Below are 24910 nucleotides of genomic sequence, written 5' to 3'. Positions count from 1 at the left end.
CAAAAGAGAGTGTATGTGTGTGTGTGGTTTTGTTTGTTTTCTAAATATATAAAGTCAGAAATAAACCCAGGTAACCCAGCCGCCTGGGAAAGGTGGTATCTGGCCCGCCCCATTCCAGCCTGAACTCCGCCCACCGCGATCCGGAAGCCCCGCGCTCAGCGGGTTGCTGGAAAAACTCGGAGCTGAACACCCGGCCGGACGCTGGCCGCTGAGCTCGGGAGCCTGCGCAGAAGGCGTCGGAGGCGCATGCTCTGTAGCGGTCTCTGCAGCCAGCATTGGCGCCCGCGCGGGCCTTTGAGCCCCGCCCGCAGAGCCCCTCCCGCAAAGCCCCACCCGGGTGCGCGGGCATGGCGGCCAGCCTGTGGATGGGCGACGTGAGTGAGGGTAGTAGTCCCGGGTCTGAGGACGAGGAAGCATCTGGGTTTCGCGAAGGAGGAAGTGTCTGAGGAGGAGGGGACTTGGGATCCCAAAAAGGGGAGACGTGTGACCGGGTTCTTTTTGGTGACACAGAAGCGGATTCCAGCATCTAAGTGAAAAAGCTGAGTCCGTGAGGCTAGGGGTCCTGGGGCCCCACCTGGGTTCGTGGGAGGGAAAGGTGGTGCTTTGGGGACATAGAATGGGACGAATCCAAGAACTGAGGCGCGCTGTTTTAGGACCGAAGGAGTGGGGTTTCTAGGTCCAAGGGGAGGCTCCCTAAAGGGGGGCAAGCTTGAACCAAAGGAGCTGGGGTTTCGGGCCGCTCAGCGGAGGCGAACCTCGCCGCTCGCTCCCCCAGCGGCGCGTAGCCAGCCCTGGGCTGACGGAGAGGGGCTCTGGAACCCGGAGTGGGAAGCCCGGCTGCCAGCCTGAGCCGCTGCGCTCTTGTTTTTACGCAGCTGGAACCCTACATGGATGAGAACTTCATCTCCAGAGCTTTTGCCACCATGGGGGAGACGGTAATGAGCGTCAAAATTATCCGAAACCGCCTCACTGGGTAAGTCTCATCTCAGGTCTCTCTTAATACATCTCGTTGCAGCTGTCATGTACGAGAATGTAAACCTTGTAGTCATGGCTTCTCACTACCCCTAGTGATAGTCACTGTAAAATTATAACGGCTAACATTTTGAGGTCCTAATGAGTGGAAGAATAGCATGTAGCTTAAGGGCAGGACTTGCCAGGCGTGGTGGGTCACACCGTAATCCCAGCACTTTGGGAGGCCGAGGTCAGGAGTTTGAGACCACCCTGGGCAACATGGTGAAACCCCATCTGGGGAGTGGATACTTCGGCAAGATGGCGGGGAGCGGCGTCCGCCAAGCTGCCTCTACCGCCAGCACCTTTGTGAAGCCCATTTTCAGTCGGGACATGAACGAGGCCAAGCGGAGGGTGCGCGAGCTCTGCCGCGCCTGGTATCGGGAGGTGCCGAACACTGTACACCAATTCCAGCTGGACATCACTGTCAAATGGGACGGGATAAAGTCCGAGAAATGTTTATGAAGACCCCAGGGTGGTTGATCTTCTGGTCATTAAGGGAAAGATGGAACTGGAAGAAACAAAGTATGGAAGCAGCGGACACATGTTATGCGGTTCTTCCATGAAACAGAAGCGCCAAGGCCGAAGGATTTCCTATCCAAGTTCTCTGTTGGCCATGACCCATGAAGTCACTCAGTGGAAAGGTGCATGTTGATATTATTTTAGAGCACAAATAAACTCACTATACGATGGTCAAAAAAAAAAAAGAAACCCCGTCTCTACTAAAAATACAAAAATTAGCTGGGTATGTTGGCAGGCACCTGTAATCCCAGCTACTGGGGAGGCTGAGGCATGAGAATCGCTTGAACAACGGAGGTGGAGGTTGCAGTGAGCCGAGATTGTGCCACTGTACTCCAGCCTGGGCAAGAAGAGGAAAACTCTGTCTCAAAAAAAAAAAACAAAAAACAAAAGGCAGGACTCAAGCGAGACTGGGTTTTAAAACTATTTCTACTCTATGATCTTGGGTAAGTTACTTAACTGCTCTGTCTCATTCGCTTTGAGTATAAAAATGGAAATAATAATAACACGTATCTCCTAGAGTTATGGTGAGGATTAAATGAGTTAATTCACATTCATCATTAGGACAGTGTCTGGCATATAGCATATGCTCAGTAAGTATAGTCAGATTACTATCTGCTGAGTAATAAGCACTTTACATTTATTATCTTCTTAAAACCTCAGACACTTCTGAGGTAAGTAAGTACTATTATGAAGAGGCTTAATTAAGAGTTACAATAAAGCCTGGCGCGGTGGCTTACACCTGTAATCCCAGCACTTTGGGAAGCCGAGGCAGGCAGATCACGAGGTCAGGACATGGAGACCATCTTGGCTAACACGGTGAAATCCCGTCTCTCTACTAAAAATACAAAAAGCTGCCGGGCGCGGTGGCTCACGCCTGTAATCCCAGCACTTTGGGAGGCCGAGGCGGGCGGATCACAAGGTCAGGAGATCGAGACCATCCTGGCTAACACGGTGAAACCCCGTCTTTACTAAAAATACAAAAAATTAGCCGGGCGTGGTGGTGCGCGCCTGTAGTCCCAGCTACTCGGAGGCTGAGGCAGGAGAATGGTGTGAACCCGGGAGACGGAGCTTGCAGTGAGCCGAGATCGGGCCACTGCACTCCAGCCTAGGCGACAGAGCAAGACTCCGTCTCAAAAAAAAAAAAAAAAAAAAGGCCGGGCGCGGTGGCTCAAGCCTGTAATCCCAGCACTTTGGGAGGCCGAGACGGGCGGATCACGAGGTCAGGAGATCGAGACCATCCTGGCTAACACGGTGAAACCCCGTCTCTACTAAAAAAATACAAAAAACTAGCCGGGCGCCGTGGCGGGCGCCTGTAGTCCCAGCTACTCGGGAGGCTGAGGCAGGAGAATGGCGTGAACCCGAGAGGCGGAGCTTACAGTGAGCTGAGATCCGGCCACTGCACTCCAGCCTGGGCGACAGAGCAAGACTCCGTCTCAAAAAAAAAAAAAAAAAAAAAAAAAAAATACGAAAAGCCAGAAGTGGTGGCAGGTGCCTATAATCCCAGCTACTTGGGAGGCTGAGTCAGGAGAATCACTTGAACGCGGGAGGCGGAGCTTGTAGTGAACTGAGATTGCACCACTGCACTCCAGCCTGGGTGACAGAGCGATACTCCGTCCCCCACAAAAAAAAAAAAATTATAATAACAAATCAGGACTTGAATTTGAGTCTATCCTGAAAGCTCATGAGGGCCCTTAACTCTTATGCTATTCATTTAAAAAATTGTGGAGGCCAGGCGGGGTGCCTCACACCTGTAATCCCAGCAGTCTGGGAGGCAAGGAGGGCAGATCACCTGAAGTCAGGAGTTGGAGACCAGCCTGACCAACATGGAGAAACCCCATCTCTACTAAAAATACAGAAATTAGCCGGGCGTGGTGGTGCATGCCTGTAATCCCAGCTACTTGGGAGGCTGAGGCAGGAGAATCGCTTGAACCTGGGAGGTGGAGGTTGCAGTGAACTGAGATTGAGCCATTGCACTCCAGTCTGGGCAATAAGAGCGAAACTCCATCTCAAAAAAAAAAAAAATTGTTTGCAGAGATACTGCTATGTGCTACTGTTCTAGATTCCTGGCTGAAATAATCCAGATATAGCCCCTGCTCATGGAGTTTACTACATTCTAGTGGGGAATGAGACAATAAATAAGTAAACAAAACCAAATACACAATATTTTCAGATAGTGGTGCTCTATTGCCTCCATTTTCTTCTTTCTCTTTGAGGTCTTAGTTTTCCTTAGGGAATTATCCTTTTGCTAGTGTTTATCGAGCAGCCACTCTTTTCTAGGTACTCTACTACAGGTGGCCTGCTAAAACATCAAATGGTTTAAAAGTAGAGATGAGACATTTGAAAGATACTTTGTAAGACATTTGAAAGATATCTTTCTTTTTTTTTTTTTTTTTTTTTGAGACGGAGTCTCGCTCTGCCGCCCAGGCTGGAGTGCAGTGGCAGGATCTCAGCTCACTGCAAGCTCCGCCTCTCGGGTTCACGCCATTCTCCTGCCTCAGCCTCCGGAGTAGCTGGGACTACAGGCGCCCGCCACCGCGCCCGGCTAGTTTTTTGTATTTTTTAGTAGAGACGGGGTTTCACCGTGTTAGCCAGGATGGTCTCGATCTCCTGACCTCGTGATCCGCCCATCTCGGCCTCCAACAGTGCTGGGATTACAGGCTTGAGCCACCGCGCCCGGCCAAGATATCTTTCAATGTAAGAAAGAATGTAAGACATTCTTTCAATGTAAGAAAGATATTCTTACATTGTAAGACATATCTTAAATGTAAGACATATCTTTCAATGTAAGAAAGATATTCTTTCAATGTAAGAAATACTTTGTAAGACATTTGAAAGACATTTGAAAGATATCTATTACCTAGGAAAAGATTTTTCTGACTGGTAAATCATGCCCACCTAAATATTTCTCTTCTTGCTCTTCTAAGCAGAAAACCCCAGATAATTAGCTACTGGTATGAAAATTCATTCTGTAACACTTTCTTTACTATTATTATTATTATTATTGTTGTTGTTGTTGAGACGGAGTCTTGCTCTGTCACCCAGGCTGGAGTGCAGTGGCTGGATCTCAGCTCACTGCAAGCTCCGCCTCCCGGGTTTACGCCATTCTCCTGCCTCAGCCTCCCGAGTAGCTGGGACTACAGGTGCCCGCCACCTTGCCTGGCTAGTTTTTTGTATTTTTTTTTAGTAGAGACGGGGTTTCACTGTGTTCACCAAGATGGTCTCGATCTCCTGACCTCGTGATCCGCCCGTCTCGGCCTCCCAAAGTGCTGGGATTACAGGCTTGAGCCACCGCGCCCGGCCTTATTATTATTATTTTTTATTATACTTTAAGTTCTAGGGTACATGTGCACAACGTGCAGGTTTGTTACACATGTATACTTGTGCCATGTTGGTGTGCTGCGCCCATCAACTCGTCAGCACCCATCAACTCATCATTTAACATCAGGTATAACTCCCAATTCCATCCCTCCCTCCTCCCCCTCTGTAACACTTTCTACTTTTTAAAACACTGGCATAGGCTGGGCACAGTGGCTCATACCTGTAATCCCACCACTTTGGGAGGCTGAAGCGGGCAGATCACTTGAGGTCAGAAATTTGAGACCAGCCTGGACAACATGGTGAAATCCCGTCTCTACTAAAAGAAATACAAAAATTAGCCAGGTGTGGTGACACACACCTATTGTTCCAGCTACTTGGGAGGCTGAGGCAGGAGAATCGTTGGAACCCAGGAGGCGGAGGTTGCAGTGAGCTGAGATCGTGCCACTGCGCTCTAGCCTGGGTGACAGAAGGAGACTTTGTCACAAAAATAAATAAATAAATAAAACACTGGCATAGATTCTCACATTTTAATCTTTTTTTTTTTTTTCTGAGGTGTAGTCTCGCTCTGTTGCCCAGGCTGGAGTGCAGTGGCACAATCTTGGCTCACTGCCACCTCCACCTCCTGGGTTCAAGCCATTCTCCTGTCTGAGACTGTCCAGTAGCTGGGAATTACAAGTGCCTGCCACCACGCCTGGCTCTTTTTTTTTTGAGACGGAGTCTTGCTGTGTCACCCAGGCAGGAGTGCAGTGGTGCGATCTCAGCTCTCTGCAACCTCTGCCTCCCAGGTTCAAGTAATTCTCCTGCCTCAGCCTCCTGAGTACCTGGGACTGCAGGCATGTGCCACCACATCCAGCTAATTTTTTGTATTTTTAGTAGAGATGGGGTTTCACTGTGTTAGCCAGGATGGTCTCAATCTCCTGATCTCCGCCTGCCTCGGCCTCCCAAAGTGCTGGGATTACAGGCATGAGCCACTGCGCCCAGCCTAATTTTTTCTATTTTTAGTGTAGACGGGGTTTCACCATGTTGGTCAGGCTAGCCTTGAACTCCTAACCTCAGTTGATCTGTCCGCCTTGGCCTCCCAAATTGCTGAATTACAGGCATGAGCCACTGGGACCAGCCTTACTCTATTGAAATAAGATTTAGAACTCTCATTTCTTACATGTTTCTTTTTTGTTTTTTGTTTTTACTTTGAGATGGAGTTTTGCTCTTGTCACCCAGGCTATATTATATATTATTTTTTCTTGGGTCTTTTCTCCTTTTCTCTAATCTTGATGTTTTGTTTTGAGACAGTCTTGCTCTGTCACCAGGCTGGAGTGCAGTGGCGTAATCTCAGCTCACTGTAATCTCCACCTCTCGAGTTCAAGCTATTCTCCTGCCTCAGCCTCCTGAGTAGCTAGGACTACAGGCACGCGCCACCACGCCCAGCTCATTTTTGTGTTTTTAGTAGAGATGGCGTTTCACAGTGTTGGCCAAGATAGTCTTGATCTCTTGACCTTGTGATCCACCCGCCTTGGCCTCCCAAAGTACTGGGATTACAGGCGTGAGCCACTGCACCTGGCCAACACCCACCTAATTTTTGCCTTTTTTTTTTTCTTTTGAGATGAGTCTCGCTCTATTGCCCAGGCTGGAGTGTAGTGGCTCACTGCAACCTCCACCTCCCCAAATTCAAGCAGTTCTCCTGCCTCAGCCTCCCACGTAGCTGGGATTACAGGCACGCGCCACTATGCCTGGCTAATTTATTTATTTATTTATTTATTTATTTTTTTTTTTTTTAGGGAGACGGGGTTTCACCATGTTGGTCAGAACTCCTGACCTCGTGATCCACCCGCCTTGGCCTCCCAAAGTGTTGGAATTACACGCATGAGCCACCGCGCCAGGCCTGCCTGGTTAATTCATTTATTTATTTATTTTTTGAGACGAAGTCTTGCTTTGTCGCCAGACTGGAGTGCAGTGGCGTGATCTCGGCTCACTGCAATCTCTGCCTCCAGGTTCAAGTGATTCTTGTGCCTCAGCCTCCTGAGTAGCTGGGATTACAGGCACACACCATCACACCTAGCTAATTTTTGTATTTTTTTTGTTTTTGAGACGCAGTCTCGCTGTGTCACCCAGGCTGGAGTGCAGTGGTGCGATCTCGGCTCACTGCAACCTCCACCTCCCGGGTTCAAGCAGTTCTCCTGCCTCAGGCTCCCGAGTAGCTGGGACTACAGCACACAGCACCATGCCTGACTAACTTTTTTTTTGTATTTTTAGTAGAGATGGGGTTTCACCGTGTTGCCCAGGTTGGTCTCAAACTCCTAAACTCAGTCAATCCGCCCGCCTCCGCCTCCCAAAGTGCTGGGATTGTAGGTGTGAGCCACCGAGCCTGGCCAATTTTTGTATTTTCAGTAGAGGGGGGGTTTCACCATGTTAGCCAGGATAGTCTCCATCTTCTGACCTTGTGATCTGCCCGCCTCGGCCTCCCAAAGTGCTGGGATTACAGGTGTGAGCCACTGCGCCCGGCCTGACCTTGTCTCTTAAATAAATAGTCAGACTGTCCTGAATTCAGTTCTATACTTTGGCGCATACCAGCTATGTGATTTGGTTTTCTTTTGTTTGTTTGTTTTGTTTTGTTTTTACAAGGTTTCACTTTGTCGCCCAGGCTGGAGTGTGGTTGCGTGAACAAGGCTAACCACAGCCTCAACCTTCTGGGCTCAGGCAATTCTCCTGCCTCACCCATCCAAGTAGCTGGGACTACAGGTGCACTCCACACATACCCAGCTAATTTTTGTATTTTTTGTAGAGGTGGTGTTTTCCCATCTTGCCCAGGCTCATCTTTTTATTGGTGATAGCTTTATAGGGTGATGTTAAGAAAAATTTGACATTTTTCAGTATAAATCTCTTCGGTTGTCATATTCTCTTACTTATGTCTCTTAGTGACTCTTTCAAAGATAGAATGCTCAGAATCTCACAGACACCCCCTGGTTAGGTACAGCCTATTGGGTTTTTTTGAGACTCTGTCTTAAAAAAAAAACAAAGATAAAAGAAGAAACAAACATATTTATCTATATTTGCTAGATAATGTCTTTCTTTTTTTTTTTTATTTGGAGACAGAGTCTCGCTCTGGCTGGAGTGCAGTGCAGTGGTGCGATCTTGGCTCACTGCAAGCTCCGCCTCCTGGGTTCACACCATTCTCCTGCCTTAGGCTCCCGAGTAGCTGGGACTACAGGCGCCCACCACCACACCTGGCTAATTTTTTTTTGTGTATTTTTCAGTACTGATGGTGTTTCACCATGTTAGCCAGGATGGTCTTGATCTCCTGACCTTGTGATCCGCCTGCCTCAGCCTTCCAAAGTGCTGGGATTACAGGCATGAGCCACCGCGCCTGCCTGATTATTCCTTTTCCTGAGCCATATGAAAGTTAATTGTAGGCTGGACATGGTGGCTCACGCCTACAATTCCAGTGCTTTGCGAGGCCGAGGTGTGTGGATCACCTGAGGTCAGGAATTCAAGACCAGCCTGGCCAACATGGTGAAACACCATCTCTACTGAAAATCCAAAAATTAGCCAGGCATGGTGGTGGGTGCCTATAGTCCCAGCTACTCAGGAGGCTGAGGGAGGAGGATCCCCTGCACCCAGGAGATGGGGGTTGCAGTGAGCCAATATTGTGCCCCTACACTCCAGCCTGGGCAATAGAGCGCATTGTGTCCCTTCACTGCTAAGTATCTCCGCGATCTTGCCAGAAACTGGACATTTTCTTATGTAACCACAATGCTTATATTACACTAACAAAATTATCAGTGATTCTCTAATAGCATATAATAGCAAGTCTACATTTAAATTTTTATAATTGTCCCTACAATATTTTTTTAGTGAATTATAATTCAATCCAGGAACCTGCATTGCATTTAGTTTTTCTGAGTCTCTTTTAATGTACAAAAGCCAACCTCTTTCTTTCCTCATACTGTTTAGCTTTTTAAGGAGGTAAGACTAGTTGTCTTTATAAGATGCTACATCCTGAGGCCGAGTGTGGTGTCTCACGCCTGTAATCCCAGAACTGGGAGGCCGAGGTGGGTGGATCACCTGAGGTCGGGAGTTCAATACCAGCCTGACCAACATGGAGAAACCCCATCTCTACTAAAAATACAAAATTAGCTGGGCATGGTGGTGCATGCCTGTAATCCCGGCTACTCGGGAGGCTGAGGCAGGAGAATCGCTTGAACCTGGGAGGTAGAGACAGGAGAATCTCTTGAACCCAGGAGTCAGAGGTTACGGTGAGTCAAGATTGCGTCATTGCACTCCAGCCTGGGCAACAAGAGCAAAACTCGGTCTCAGGAAGAAAAAAAAAAAAAATCATACTTTCTGGATTCATTTGTTTACTTGTGGTGTTTTGCATTGTCTGTCCCTAAAATTTCCTGGAAACTGGTTATTAGATCTAAAGGCTTGATGGGATTGCATAATACAGTTTTGGCAAGAGTATTCACACATGATAAAATGCATAAATAAATGTTTACTAAATGAGTCTGGGGCCAGGTGCCTTTGCTCACACCTGTAATCCCAGCACTTTGGGAGGCCGAAGTGGGTGGATCCCCTGAGGTCAGGAGTTCAAGATCAGCCTGGCCAACGTGACAAAATCCCATCTCTACTAAAAATACAAAAATTAGCCAGGCATGGTGGTGGGTACCTGTAATTCCAAGTATTCATGAGGATAATTGCTTGAACCTGAGAGGCTGAGGTTATGGTGAGCTGAGATTGAGCTGATATCTGTCTCATAAATAAATAAATAAAGATGAATGAATCTTGGACTGGCCCAGATGGGCAATCCTTATATTCACGTTTGTAAATTAGGTCTGAGCTGGGGTATGGCAGGGAACAAAAACAGTGTTGACTCAGATTAGAAAACCGTTTCTTTCTCCCTTCAAGGCTAAGACCCATCTTGAGCCTGTGTTTTTTTTTTTTTTTTTTTTTTTTTTTTTTTTTTTTTTTTTTAAGTTGCAAACTAGCCTGTTGCTCAGGCTGGAGCAATGTGGCATGATCTCAGCTCACTGCAACCTCCACCTCCAGGGTTACAGCAATTCTCCTGCCTCAGCCTCCTGCGTAAACTGGGACTACAGGTGTGCGCCACCATGCCCAGCTAATTTTTGTATTTTTAGCAGAGATGGGGTTTCAGCATGTTGGCCAGGCTGGTCTTGAACTCCCGACCTTGAGTGATCCGCCTGCCTCAGCCTCCCAAACTGTTGGGATTATAGGTGTGAGCCATTGCACCTGGCCTCATCTTGAGCCATTTTATCTTTAACCATTTTCTTTCTCTGTTTGCTTTTTTCCCAGGATCCCAGCTGGCTACTGCTTTGTAGAATTCGCAGATTTGGCCACTGCTGAGAAGTGTTTGCATAAAATTAATGGGAAACCCCTTCCAGGAGCCACACCTGTAAGGACATTTAGATAATGATGATGTTGCCATTATTATTGTCATTGCTTACTACCATCTATTGAATCTCTACTGTATACTGTTTTTATATAATCCTGTAACAACCCTGTACAGTAGGCATTGTTATCTTTATAGGCCCAGGAAACTGAAGCTCAGGGAATTGAAATAACTTGCCCAAGGCAACACAGGTAGTAAATGGCAGAGCCAGGATTCAGACTGAAGATTGGTTGCCTCCCAAATCCATGCCTTTCCATTCTGCATCGCTGCCTCCCATAACAGAAGACTTGAAACTATAGACCTCTTGCCTGATTGAGAAACTAGGATAGGCTGGCAGCAGCAAGGACACATTTCAAGAGAGTTGCATTCTGCTCTTCCCACAGTTACTTAGCTTACAGCTGCACCAGCTGGCACACCTGGGCTCATAGAACCATGGAGCTGGCAGTGCCCTTAGCGGTCATCCGTGCAACCCCCTCATTTTATACAGGAGAAAAAGCTGAGGCTTAGAGAGGGGGAGATGTTTTGGCCAAGGTAATTTATTTCAGTTTTTTTCAAATATTGTTCAACTCTTGAAACACCTTTCTCTGTTTTAGTTTGTTTGTTTTTAAACTTCCAGGCGAAACGTTTTAAACTGAACTATGCCACTTATGGGAAACAACCAGATAACAGGTAGGTACAAAGTCATGTCTAGACAGACATAACATGTGTCACTGTGCCCATCACTGCCATATAGGAGGAGGGGAGCCGGTTTGGCTGCACTTGGTCCCCTCCTGAAGGACAACGCCCTTCTCCCTTCCTCGCTGGTGGACCTTCCTGGTGTGCTTCATGCAAGGCCCTGGCTTTTCTGTATTTGGTCCCTACCCCTGGCTTCCCACCCTGCTACTCCTCACAGTATTGAAGTTTTATTCAATAAGAATTGCCCTGTTAACCAGGTTCAGTGGCTCATACCTGTAATCCCAGCACTTTGGGAGGCCAAAACAGGCTGAGTGCCTGAGCCTAGGAGTTCAAGAATAGCCTAGGCAATGTGGCAAAACCCCGTCTCTAGAAGAAAATACAAAAATTAGCTGAGCATGGTGGCATGCACCTGTAGTCCCAGCTACTCAGGAGGCTGAGGCAGGAGGATCACCTGAGCCCAGAGAGGGCTACAATGATCAAGGCTACCATGAGCCATGATCGTGCCACTGCACTCCAGCCTGGGCAACAGAGTGAGAACCTGTCTCAAAAAAGAAACCCAATGAATTGACCTGTTATAGCAACATAAATTGATTGGAATTTCAGGTTGCCATTTGAAAGCATTAAAACTGTACCAAAAGCTTAAAAAACATTTAGATGCATTAACCCTATAATTCAACTTTTCAGGGTTTATTCATGGATGTGTGCAAAGATTAGCCTCAGATGTGTTCATTGAAGTATTGCATATAATGACTAAAGTTGGGGAAAACCCAAATAACCTAATAGTAGGGAAGTGATTAAATTATGATCATTAGTTAGGATGCTGTATATCCACTAACAAGTTATATTGCAGTATACTGACATGTCAAGATGTTGGCAATATGTTGAAAGTGAAAAAAAATACTAGAAACAAAATACGACGGATCGTACTTATGAACATTTTAGAAGAAAAGCCATAAGAAAAGAAGATAAAAGTATACATATCAAAGCATTTATCGTGAGCGCCTTCAAGTGGTTGGGTTATAGCAATTTTGTTTTTCTTTGTGCTTTTGTGTATTCTTTTTTTTTTTTTTGAGACAGAGTCTTGCTCTGTTGCCCAGGCTGGAGTGCAGTGGCGTGACGTCCGCTCACTACAAGCTCCGCTCCCCCTGCCCCGGGTTCATGCCATTCTCCTGCCTCAGCCTCCCAAGTAGCTGGGACCACAGGTGCCCGCCACCACGCCCAGCTAATTTTTTTGTATTTTTAATAGAGACGGGGTTTCACCATGTTTGCCAGGATGGTCTCGATCTCCTGACTTAGTGATCCACACATCTCGGCTTCCCAAAGTGCTGGGATTACAGGCCTAAGCCACTGCGCCCGGCCTTTTTTTTTTTTTTTTGAGACGGAGTCTTGCTCTGTGGCCCAGGCTGGAGTGCAGTGGCGCTTTCTCAGCTCACTGCAAGCTCCGCCTCCCGGGTTCACGCCATTCTCCTGCCTCACCCTCCTGAGTAACTGGGACTACAGGCTCCCGCCACCATGCCCGGCTAAATTTTTTGTATTTTTAGTAGAGACGGGGTTTCACCGTGTTAGCCAGGATGGTCTCAATCTCCTGACCTTGTGATCCGCCCGCCTCGGCCTCCCAAAGTGCTGGGATTACAGGCGTGAGCCATTGCGCCTGGCCTGTTCTTTTGTGTGTTCTTTTTTTTTTTTCTGAGATGGAGTCTCACTCTGTCGCCCAGGCTGGAGTGCAGTGGCACAATCTTGGCTCACTGCAACCTCTGCCGCCCAGGTTCAAGCAATTCTCCTGCCTCAGCCTCCCGAGTAACTGGGATTACAGGCGCCTGCCACTGCGCCCAGCTAATTTTTGTATTTTTAGTAGAGACGGGGTTTCACCATCTTGGCCAGGCTGGTTTTGAAATCCTGACCTTGTGATCCACCTGCCTTGGTCTCCCAAAGTGCTGGGATTACAGGCATGAGCTGCCGCGCCCGGCCTTGTGTATTCTTATTGTATAAGGAATATGTATCATACTTGAAATAAGATAATTGAAATAAGATAATAACAAAGATCGGCTGGACACGGTGGCTGCACTCACGTAATACTTGAAGTCAGACAAGTTCTGTGGAGTGGGTGAGGGATTTGGGGCAGGGACTATTTCTATAACTCTTCTGCCAGAACTGCTCTAATGAAACAAAGTAGGGCCTGATTCAGTAGACGTATCAAATGTGTTCCTTAACGGGCCTGGGAGAGGTTTACCTGGAATATGCAACAGAGCTCTTCAGAGCAGGGGTTTTGGTCTTTGCCTCTGAATCTTCTCGTTCTTTCTCCTCAGCCCTGAGTATTCCCTCTTTGTGGGGGACCTGACCCCAGACGTGGATGATGGCATGCTGTATGAATTCTTCGTCAAAGTCTACCCCTCCTGTCGGGGAGGCAAGGTGGTTTTGGACCAGACAGGCGTGTCTAAGTAAGGCCTTACCTATTACTGATGCTTAACTGTGTTAGTTTCAGCATTTCTCTCCTGAGTGGAGATGTTTTAGAAAGGCCATGCAGCACGGCGGTTAAGACCACAAGCTTTGGAGCCAAACTGCCTGGTTCGAATCCCATTTCCATTACTGGTGAGGGAGAATGCCAGTATGGTAGAATTGAGGCTCCATGACCCTTACAGTCCCATCTGTAAAATGGAACTGATTAATAATAGCTGCTGGTAGGGTTGATGTAAGGATTAAAGGATATAATATAAATAAGTCAACATTTGAAATGCTTTATAGGTGTTTGCTGTTTTGCTTGTTATTGTTACTGAGCCTTTCAGTGTAGTTAGAAGTGTTCCACGGCCAGGCGCGGTGGCTCAAACCTGTAATCCCAGCACTTTGGGAGGCCGAAACCGGCGGATCATGAGGTTAGGAGATCGAGACCATCCTGGCTAACACAGTGAAACCCCGTCTCTACTAAAAAAATACAAAAAAACTAGCCGGGCAAGGTGGCGGGCGCCTGTAGTCCCAGCTACTCGGGAGGCTGAGGCAGGAGAATGGCGTGAACCCGGGAGGCGGAGCTTGCAGTGAGCTGAGATCGTGCCACTGCACTCCAGCCTGGACGACAGCCGAGACTCCGTCTCACAAAAAAAAAAAAAAAAAAAGAAGTGTTCCACTTCAGGCTGGGCGTGGTGGCTCATGCCTGTAATCCCAACACTTTGAGAGGCTGAGGTGGGCGGATTGCGTGAGCTTAGGAGTTTGAGACCAGCCCGGGCAACACAGTGAAATGCCGTCTCTATTAAAATACAAAAAATTAGCCAGGTGTAGTGGTGTGCGCCTGTAGTCCCAGCTAGTTGGGAGGCTGAGGTAGGATAATTGCTTGAACCTGAAAGGCAGAGGTTACAATGAGCCAAGATTATGCCTCTGCACTCCAGCCTGGGCGACAGAGCGAGTCTCAGTCTCCATTAAAAAAAAAAAAAAAAAAAAAAAGTTGGCCTGGCGCAGTGGCTCACGCCTATAATCCCAGCACTTTGGGAGGCTGAAGTGGATGGATCACCTGAGGTCAGAAGTTTGAAACCAACCTGGCTAACATGGCAAAACCCCATCTCTACTAAAAAAATACAAAAGTTAGCCGGGCGTGGTGGCACACGCCTGTAGTCCCAGCTACTTGGGAGGCTAAGGCAGAATTGCTTGAATCCAGGAGGCAGAGGTTGCAGTGAGCTGAGATCACGCAGCTGTGCTCCAGCCTGGGTAACAGCGAGACTCCCTCTCAAAAGAAGAAAAAAATGGAAATAGAAAAACCTCAAGAAAGGCTCATTCTTGATCAGTATGGTAGTTACATGTTCAGGCTTTGACAGTCCAACAGGTGTGGCTTGAATCATGCTTCTGCTATGACTTTGGGCAAGCTGTTAAATCTCCCTGAATTGGTTACCTCTTCAGTAAATGTGGATACCACTTTCGTGGAATTGTTAAGACAGTTTGATGAGATCACCCTGAGAAAATGCTCAGCACAGGTTGGGCGCGGTGGCTCATGCCTGTAATCCCAACACTTTGGGAGACCAAGGTGGGCAGATCACCTGAGGTCAGGAGTTCAAGACCAGCCTGGCCAACATAGTGAAATCCTATCTCTACTTTAAAAGAAATACAGGCCGGGTATGGTGGCTCATGCCTGTAATCTCAGCACTTTGAGAGGCCGAGGCAGGAGGATCACAAGGTCAGAAGATTGAGACCATCCTGGCTAACACGGTGAAACCCTGTCTCTACAAAAAAAATTACAAAAAATCAACTGGGCTTGGTGGCGGGTGCCTGTAGTCCTAGCTACTCGGGAGGCTGAGGCAGGAGAATGGTGTGAACCCAGGAGGAGGAGCTTTCAGTGAGCCCAGATGCGTCACTGCACTCCAGCCTGGGCGATAGAGTGAGACTCCATCTCAAAAAAAAAAAAAAAAATTAGCTGGGCTTGGTGGCAGGTGCCTGTAACCCCAGCTACTAGGGAGGCTGAGGCAGGAGAATTGGTTGAATCCAGGAGGCAGAGGTTGCAGTGAGCCGAGATCATGCTTTTGCACTTCAGCCTGGATGGAGTTTTGAAACATGAGCAAAACTCCATCTCAAAAAAAAAAAAGAAAAAGAAAATGCTCAGCACAGTGCTAGGACAATAAATATTTATTAAATGTTAGCTTGCAGTAATTTATCCCGCTGCTAGAATTAGAGCTCAGGAGAGCAGGAACGTTGTCTTTCTGTGACTGCTGCATCCTGTGTCTAGCGCAGTGCCTGGCATACAGGGCAGACTGTAAATATTTGCTGAATTTTCTTCTATTAGCTACTTTCCAGCAGGGTGTCAGGGAAGCTCCTGTTTGGGAATGTTCCCCAGGGGTGAAGGTGTCAAGGAGGATGGTGAACTGAATGTGGGAGTTCCTGTAGATCTTAGAATCGTCTGTACTTGAATCTTGACACTATGTGGACACCCGTTGATGGGACTCTCCTTTCTTCCTCTAGTTTAATGGACTCTCTCTCTCTCTCCTCAGCCTCTTTTCCTTTCTACATTCCTGCCCACCTTCTTACCTTTACTTCTTTTTCATGTGTCCATTGTTAGACTTTCATCACATTTGTGATCTAAATTGTTTATTTTTTTCATGCAGGGGTTATGGTTTTGTGAAATTCACAGATGAACTGGAACAGAAGCGAGCCCTGACGGAGTGCCAGGGAGCAGTGGGACTGGGGGCTAAGCCTGTGCGGCTGAGCGTGGCAATCCCTAAAGCGTGAGTCCTGCAGGGAAGGTAGAGAGACTCTAGACTCCCCGCCAGACACTCCTCTTTTGTTTGCTGAGAATCAAGGCATCCATACGCTGGATGGGAGGCTGAAGGGGGATTCAATTCAAGTCACAAGTACTGAATGCCTGCTGTTTGCCGGGCCGTGGGTGCTGGAGTTGAACTAGCCCCACTCCTGCAGAAACTTACAGTTGGGGATAGAGTATGATTTGGAAAGGCTGATGCATTTAGACATACTGGTGACAGCATTGGAAAAGCTGTTTGGCTGTCCATACCTGATGTCCTTGCTCTTTGCCCAGTAGTCCCACTGTTGGGAACTTATTCATAGAATTAATAATATTTGAGCAAAGGGAAAAAAATCACTTCTGGTTTTAGCCTTATTTATATTAATGAAACTGCAACCCTCTTGTGAGTGTTCCATGCTGTGGGAATGGATAAGAATTAATATTCCAGACACTCCGCCAGGCGCAGTGGCTCACGCCTGTAACCCCAGCACTTTGGGAGGCTGAGGTGGGCAGATCACCTGAGGTCAGGAGTTCGAGACCAGCCTGGCCAACATGGCAAAACCTCATCTCTACTAAAAATACAAAACTTAGCCGGGCATGGTGGTGCATGCCTGTAGTCCCAACGATTCAGGAGGCTGAGGCAGGAGAATCGCTTGAACCTGGGTGGCGGAGGTTGCAGTGAGCCAAGATGGCGTCAGTGCACTCTGGCCTGGGCGACAGAGCAAGACTCCGTCTCAAATAAAAAAGAAAAATATTCCAGACACTCTATAGAACATTATATACTTCACTATCATACCTGTCATGCTAGGTAGAAAATCTTTTTCCCTTACAACTCCGAACTTTTCTCTGAGTAGGATTTTTTGTTTGTTTGTTTTTTCCCTGAGACAGGGCCTCAAAGTCACCCAGGCTGGAGATCATGGTTCACTGCAGCCTCGACCTCCCCAGGCTCAGGTGATCCTCCCATCTCAGACTTCTGATTAGCTGGTACTACAGGTGCACACCACCATGCTTGGCAAATTTTTGTATTTTTTGTAGAGATAGGGTGTTGCTTTGTTGCCCAGGCTGGTCTCGAATTCCTGGGCTCAAGTAATCTGCCCACCTTGGTCTCCCAAAGTGTTGGGATTACAGGTGTAAGCCACTGTGCCCAGCCAGATCTTTTATCCTTTAGCCAAATTAATGATTCTCAATTGGAATGATTTTGCCTCCCAGGGGACATTGACAACATCTGGAGACATTTTTGGTTATCACAACCAAGGATGTACTAATAATGGCACCTAGTGGGTATCGGCCAAGGATGCTGTTAAACATCCTGCAATTCATAGGACAGCCTCCCACCCCTCCATGTCAATAGATCCAGGGCTGAGAAACGCTGAACCAAACTCTACCCTAAGAGTAGTTGAATTAGCTGGGTGTGGTGGCTCACGCCTGTAACCCCAGCACTTTGGGAGGCCAAGGTGGGTGGATCATGAGGTCAGGATATCAAGACCATCCTGGCTAACACAGTGAAACCCCATCTCTACTAAAAATTAAAAAAATTAGCTGGGTGTGGTGGCAGGCACCTGTAGTCCCAGCTACTCAGGAGGCTGAGGCAGGAGAATGGCGTGAACCCGGGAGGCGGAGTTACAGTGAGCCGAGATCACGCCACTGTACTCCAGCCTGGGTGACAGAGCAAGACTGTCTCAAAAACAAAAAAAAAGAGAAGTTGAACCAATTTTTTTTTTTTTTTTTTTGAGGTGGAGTCTTGCTCTGTTGCCCAGGCTGGAGTGCAGTGGCATGATCTCGACTCACTTCAGCTTCCACCTCCTGGGTTCAAGCGATTGTCCTGCCTTAACCTCCCGAGTAGCTGGGACTACAGGCATGTACCACCATGCCCAGCTAATTTTTGTATTTTTAGTAGAGACAGGGTTTCACATGTTGTCCAGGCTGGTCTTGACCTTCTGACCTAAGATGATTTGCCTCCCTCGGCCTCTCAAAGTGCTGGGAATACAGGCCTGAGCCACTGTGTGCAGCCAAATGGCCATGTTTTTTAAAGCAATGATTTAGGGGTTCTTTATGGTTTAACTGTGTTTAAGACATTGAAGATCAGGCTTAGTGACTTCCCCCAAAAATGTTATTCGTTGTAAATTACTATATAAAAACATTAAATTAGCTGTTCTTGGTGTGCTCCTGTAGTCCCAGCTGCTCTGGTGGCTGAAGTGGGAGAATTGATTGAGCCTAGGAGTTCAAGGTTACAGTGAGCTATGATCACTCTACTGCACTCCAGCCCAGGCAACAGAGTGAGACCCTGTCTCTTAAAAAACAAAATAAAAGGCCAGGTGTGGTGGCTCACGCCTGTAATCCAGCACTTTGGGAGGCTGTGGCGGGCGGATCATGAGGGCAGGAGATTGAGACCATCCTGGCTAACATGGTAAAACCCCATCTCTACTAAAAATACACACAAAGGCCGGGCGCGGTGGCTCAAACCTGTAATCCCAGCACTTTGGGAGGCCGAGACGGGCGGATCACGAGGTCAGGAGATCGAGACCATCCTGGCGAACACGGTGAAACCCCGTCTCTACTAAAAAATACAAAAAACTAGCCGGGCGAGGCGGCGGGCGCCTGTAGTCCCAGCTACTCAGGAGGCTGAGGCAGGAGAATGGCGTAAACCCGGGGGGCGGAGCTTGCAGTGAGCTGAGGTCCGGCCACTGCACTCTAGCCCGGGCGACAGAGCCAGACTCTGTCTCAAAAAAAAAAAAAAAAAAAATACACACAAAAAAATTAGCCGGGCGTGGTGGTGGGCTCCTGTAGTCCCAGCTACTCGGGAGGCTGAGGCAGGAGAATGGCGTGAACCCAGGAGGAGGAGCTTGCAGTGAACCGAGATCACTCCACTGCACTCTAGCCTGGGCGACAGAGTGACACTCCGTCTCAAAAATAAATAAATAAATAATAAAAATAAAAGGAGGAGCGCCGTGGCTCATGCCTGTAATCCCAGCACTTTGGGAGGCTGACTTGGGTGGATCACTTGAGGCCAGGAGTTCAAGACCACCCTGACCAACATGGTGAAATCCCATCTGTACTAAAAGTACGAAAATTAGCTGGGCCTCCCAGGATCAAGCGATTCTCCTGCCTTAGCCTTCCACATCTGTCCATCATTTCTTTTCTTTTTTTTTTTGAAACAGTTTCACTTTTATTGCGCAGACTGGAGTCCAGTGGCGCAGTCTAGGCTCAGTGCAACCTCTGTCTCCCAGGTTCAAGCGATTCTCCTGCCTCAGCCTCACAAGTAGCTGGGATTACAGGCGTGCCACCACACCCAGCTAATTTTTTGTATTTTTAGTAGAGATGGGGTTTCACCATGTTGTCCAGGCTGGTCTTAAACTCCTGACCTCAGGTGATCCACCTGCCTCCACCTCCCAAAGTGTTGGGATTACAGGCGTGAGCCACCGCGCCCAGCCCTTTTTTTTTTTTTTTTTTTTTTTTTGAGACGGAGTCTCACGCTGTTGCCCAGGCTGGAGTGCAGTGGTGCGATCTCGGCTCACTGCAAGCTCCGCCTCCCGGGTTCCCGCCATTCTCCTGCCTCAGCCTCCTGAGTAGCTGGGACTACAGGCGCCCGCCACCGCGCCCGGCTAATTTTTTTTTTTGTATTTTTAGTAGAGATGGGGTTTCACTGTGGTCTCGATCTCCTGACCTTGTGATCCGCCCGCCTCGGCCTCCCAAAGTGCTGGGATTACAGGCTTGAGCCACCGCGCCCGGCCTCTTTTTTTTTTTTTAAACAGGATATCCTTTTGCCAGTTCTGACAAAGTTTGGTAAGAGAGACAAACCTATCCATTAAAACCTCCTGTATTACAAGCATGGTCCTTGGAGCCATACTCTCATATTAGCTGTGTGACTTTGGACAAATTACTTAACCTCTCTATTCCTCAGTTTCCTCATCTCTAAAATAGGAATATTGATACACTTATTGCATATGGTTGTTTTTAGGATTAAAAGTGTTCATTGGTGGCCAGGCTCCCAGCAATTTGGGAGGCTGAGGAGGACGGATCACAAGGTCAGGAGATCCAGACCAGCCTGGCTAACATGGTGAAACCCTGTCTCTACTAAAAATACAAAAAATTAGCCAGGCATGGTGGCACACACCTGTAATCCCAGCTACTCAGGAGGCTGAGGCAGGAGAATCGCTTGAACACGGGAAGCAGAGGTTGCAGTGAGCTGAGATCACGTGACTGCACTCCAGCCTGGGCGACAGAGCAAGACTGTCTCAAAAAAAAAAAAAAAAAAGTTAATCAGTATGAAGCACTTAAAATAGTCTCTGGCCACATGGGCAGTGTTATGGAAATGTTTGCTTATGTTTATTTTTGTTTCTGTCTTCATTTAAGGAGCCGTGTAAAGCCAGTGGAATATAGTCAGATGTACAGTTACAGCTACAACCAGTATTATCAGCAGTACCAGAACTACTATGCTCAGTGGGGCTATGACCAGAACACAGGCAGCTACAGCTACAGTTACCCCCAGTATGGCTATACCCAGAGCACCATGCAGGTAACCATGATTGGACAAGACTGGTCCCCTTGGGTTGTGTTTCTCCACTAGAAACAGGTGATTCTCTAAGATGGGATTGGTAAGGACAGGACAGGGGCTTGGGCTTCAGAAAAATAGGGAAAGTTGAAGCAGTCCAGTTCCTCTTGTTAAAATAAGCCATTGTGGGTCGGGCACGGTGACTTACACCTGTAATCCTAGTAGCACTTTCAGAGGCCGAGGCAGGTGGATCACCTGAGGTCAGGAGTTCAAAACCAGCCTGGCCAACATGGTGAAACCCTGTCTCTACCAAAAATACAAAAATTAGCTGAGCATAGTGGCAGGCGCCCATAATCCCAGCTACTCAGGAGGCGGAGGCAGGAGAATCACTTGCCACTGGGATGCAGATGTTGCAGTCAGCCAAGATCACACCACTGCACTCCAGTCTGGGTGACAGAGCTAGACTCCACCTCAAAAAAATTAAAATAAAATAAATAAGCCATTGTGGTCCTGGACCAGGATTTCACCATCCCCCTAACCCACATCTCTGGTCTCTTGGCAGACATATGAAGAAGTTGGAGATGATGCATTGGAAGGTAAGGGTTCATGCGTTCCTTACTCTGTCAGCCATTATCAGGTGACTGCTCTGGCTGGCACTGTGCTCTCAGCTAGAGGGAAGACAAGATAAATTCTGCTCTGGAAGAACTTACATTCTGGTTAGAGAGCCAGATGAATATGTAATTATGGTAAGATGTGTCGAGTGTTACCCAGAGGTGTGAGTGTGGATCCCAGAGAGCCTGGGACAGGCAGCTCCAGGAGAGCCCATCACCCCCTTGACATGGGGCATTCTATCCTGGTAGTATGTGGGCCTCTAACGATAATACTGTTACCTTTTTTTTTTTTTTTTTTTTGAGATGGAGTTTCACTCTTGTTGCCCAGACTGGAGTGCAATGGCGCGATCTCAGCCCACCGCCACCTCCGCCTCCCAGGGTCAAGCGATTCTCCTGCCTCAGCCTCCCGAGTAGCTGGGATTACAGGCATGCGCCACCATGCCTGACTAATTTTTTTGTAGTTTTAGTAGAGATGGAGTTTCTCCATGTTGGCTTGGCCGGTCTCAAACTCGACCTTAGGTGATCCGCCCACCTCAGCCTCCCAAAGTGCTGGGATTGCAGGCGTAAGCCACTGCACCTGGCCGATAATACTGTTACCTTTTATTTATTTGACTGTTTGTAAAACTCTTTTTTCTTTTATTTTTTTTTCTGTTTTTCAGTATATTTTAAATGACATATTTTCCTGATTTTTAAGTCATAGTCGGCATGGAAAATTTGGAAAATATAGTAAAGTATAATGAAATTGAAAATCTCCTCGTATCCTGCAACATAGTAATAGCCATTATTAATTTTTTCTTTCTTTATTTTTTTTTAAGGCAGAGTCTTGCTCTGTCACCCAGGCTGGAGTGCAATGGTGCAATCTCGGCTCACTGCAACCTCCACCTCCCGGGTTCAGGTGATTCTCCTGCCTCAGCCTTCCAAGGAGCTGGGATTTCAGCCATATGCCACCATGCCCAGCTAATTTTTGTGTTCTTAGTAGAGACAGGGTTTCACCATCTTGGCCAGGCTGGTCTCAAACTCTTGACTTTGTGATTTGCCTGCCTCGGCCTCCCAAAGTGCTGGGATTACAGGCGTGAGCCACTGCCCCCAGCCCATTATTAATTTTTTTTTTTTTGAGTTGGGGTCTTCGCACCGTCACCCAGGCTGGAGTGTAGTGGCGCAGTCTCGGCTCACTGCAAGCTCTGCCTCCTGGGTTCACGCCATTCTCCTGCCTCAGACTCCCAAGTAGCTGGGGCTACAGGCGCCCGCCACCACGCCCAGATAATTTTTTGTATTTTTAGTAGAGATGGGGTTTCACCGTGTTAGCCAGGATGGTCTCGAACTCCTGACCTCGTGATCTACCCGCCTCGGCCTCCCAAAGTGTTGGGATTACAGGCGTTAGCCACTGTGCCAAGCCCTATTAATTTTTTAATTAAAAATATTTAGGCCCAGGCCGGGTGCAGTGGCTCACACCTGTAATCCCAGCACTTTGGGAGGCCAAGGTGGGCAGATCAGGAGGTCAGGAGATCGAGACCATCCTATCTAACCCTAAACGTCTCTACTAAAAATAAAAAAAATTGGCCAGGCTCGGTGGCTCAAGCCTGTAATCCCAGCACTTTGGGAGGCCGAGACGGGCGGATCACAAGGTCAGGAGATCGAGACTATCCTGGCTAACACGGTGAAACCCCATCTCTACTAAAAAATACAAAAAACTAGCCGGGCAAGGTGGCGGGCGCCTGTAGTCCCAGCTACTCGGGAGGCTGAGGCAGGAGAATGGCGTAAACCCGGGAGGCAGAGCTTGTAGTGAGAGCTGAGATCCGGCCACTGCACTCAAGCCTAGGCGACAGAGCAAGACTCCGTCTCAAAAAAAAATTAACCAGGCATGGTGGTGGGTGCCTGTAGTCCCAGCTACTCGGGAGGCTGAGGCAGGAGAATGGCGTGAATCCGGGAGGTGGAGCTTACAGTGAGCTGAGATCGCACCACTGCACTCCAGCCTGGGTGACAGAGTGAGACTCCATCTCAGAAAAAAATTTAGGCCTTTTGCAGTGGCTCACACCTGTAATCCCAGCACTTTGGGAGGTCAAGGAGGGTGGATCATGAGGTCAAGAGATCGAGATCATCCTGGCCAACATGGTGAAACCCCATCTCTACTAAAAATACAAAAATTGCCAGGCACGGTGGCTCACCCCTGTACTCCCGGCACTTTGGGAAGCTGCGGCAGGCGGATCACCTAAGATCGGGAGTTCTAGACCAGCGTGGCCAACATGGTGAAATTCTGTCTGCACTAAAAGTACAAAAATTAGCCAGCCATGGTGTTGCACACCTATAATCCCAGCTCCTCGGGAGGTTGAGGCAGGAGAATTGCTTGAACCCGTGAGGTGGAAGTTGCAGTGAGTCGAGATCATACCACTGTACTCCAGCCTGGGCAACAGAGCAAGACTCCGTCTCAAAAAAAAAAAAATATATATATATATACAAAAATTAGCTGGGCGTGGAGGTGCATGCACAGCTGTAGTCCCAGCTACTCAGGAGGCTGAGGCAGGGGAATCGCTTGAACCCAGGAGGCGGAGGTTGCAGTAAGCTAAGATGGTGTCACTGCACTCCAGCCTGGTGACAGAGCAAGACTCCGTCTCTACAAAAAAAAAAAAAAATTTATTGGGCCAAGTACAGTGGCTCATGCCTATAATTCCAGCACTTTGGGAAGCTGAAGTGGGCAAATCACCTGAAGTCAGGAGTTTGAGACCACCCTGGCTAACACCATGAAACCCAGTCTCTATTAAGAATACAAAATTAGCCAGGCATGGCCAGGCAATGTGGCTCACGCCTGTAATCCCACCGTTTTGGGAGGCCAAGGTGGGCGGATCACAAGGTCAGGAGATTGTGACCATCCTGGCTAACACAGTGAAACCCCGTCTCTACTAAAAATACAAAAAATTAGCCTGGCATGATGGCGGGTGGCTATAGTCCCAGCTACTCAGGAGGCTGAGGCAGGAGAATGGCATGAACCTGGGAGGCTGAGCTTGCATTGAGCAGAGATCGCGCCACTGCACTCCAGCCTGGGCAACAAAGTGAGACTCTCTGAAAAAAAAAAAAAAATTAGCCAGGTATGGTGGCTTATGCCTGTAATTCCAGCTCCTTGGGAGGATGAGGCAGGAGACTCGCTTGAACCCGGGAGGTGGGGGTCTCGTTGAGCCACGAATGCTCCATTGCACTCCAGCCTGGGTGACAAGAGTGAAACTCTGTCTCAAAAAAAAAAAAAAATTGTTTACTGGCTAGGCACAGTGGCTAAAGCCTGTAAGGTCTTTGGAATGCCAAAGTGGGTTGGAGGATGGCTTGAGCCTAGAACTTGGAGACAAGCCTGGGCAACATAGCGAGACCCCGTCTCTTTTTTGGGGGGAGACAGAGTCTTGCTCTGTCACCCAGGCTGGAGTACAGTGGCACAGTCTCCAATATCAGCTCACTGCAACCTCCACCTCCCAGGTTGAAGTGATTCTCCTGTCTCAGTCTCCTGAGTAGCTGGGATTACAGGCATGCACCACCACGCCTGTCTAATTTTTGTATTTTTAGTAGAGATGGGGTTTCAACATGTTGGCCAGGCTGGTCTTGAACTCCTGACCTCAGGTGATCTTCCTGCCTCACAAATTGCTTTGATTACAGGCATGAGCCACCTGCCCAGCCTAGTATTTATAATT

The 24910-nt window shown here is 48.0% G+C and overlaps 1 protein-coding gene and 1 pseudogene across 4 annotated transcripts in view; both read left to right on the top strand.

Moving 5' to 3' along the window:
- Positions 1 to 253: 253 nt before the first annotated feature.
- TRNAU1AP (tRNA selenocysteine 1 associated protein 1) overlaps positions 254 to 24910 on the top strand; it is a 28551-nt gene continuing 3894 nt past the window's right edge. The window contains exons 1-8 of one of the 4 annotated variants that reach the window (XM_005544224.5): positions 254 to 374; positions 876 to 973; positions 10153 to 10252; positions 10866 to 10918; positions 13231 to 13362; positions 16003 to 16122; positions 20490 to 20652; positions 21191 to 21224. In XM_005544224.5, the coding sequence (XP_005544281.1) occupies positions 348 to 374; positions 876 to 973; positions 10153 to 10252; positions 10866 to 10918; positions 13231 to 13362; positions 16003 to 16122; positions 20490 to 20652; positions 21191 to 21224 (727 nt within the window). In that variant the 5' untranslated portion in view covers positions 254 to 347. Of the gene's footprint in view, positions 544 to 875; positions 974 to 10152; positions 10253 to 10865; positions 10919 to 13230; positions 13363 to 16002; positions 16123 to 20489; positions 20653 to 21190; positions 21225 to 24910 lie in introns of all 4 variants that reach the window. The other 3 variants (XM_015439630.4, XM_005544225.5, XM_005544226.5) reach the window with 3 other exon arrangements.
- Positions 945 to 1719, top strand: LOC135966674 (NADH dehydrogenase [ubiquinone] 1 alpha subcomplex subunit 6-like; annotated as a pseudogene).

Source organism: Macaca fascicularis, chromosome 1 (genome assembly GCF_037993035.2).
Source record: "Macaca fascicularis isolate 582-1 chromosome 1, T2T-MFA8v1.1".
NCBI lineage: Eukaryota > Metazoa > Chordata > Mammalia > Primates > Cercopithecidae > Macaca > Macaca fascicularis.
The sequence above is the reverse complement of the archived record's forward strand: the minus strand, read 5'-3'. Positions and strand labels throughout refer to the sequence as shown.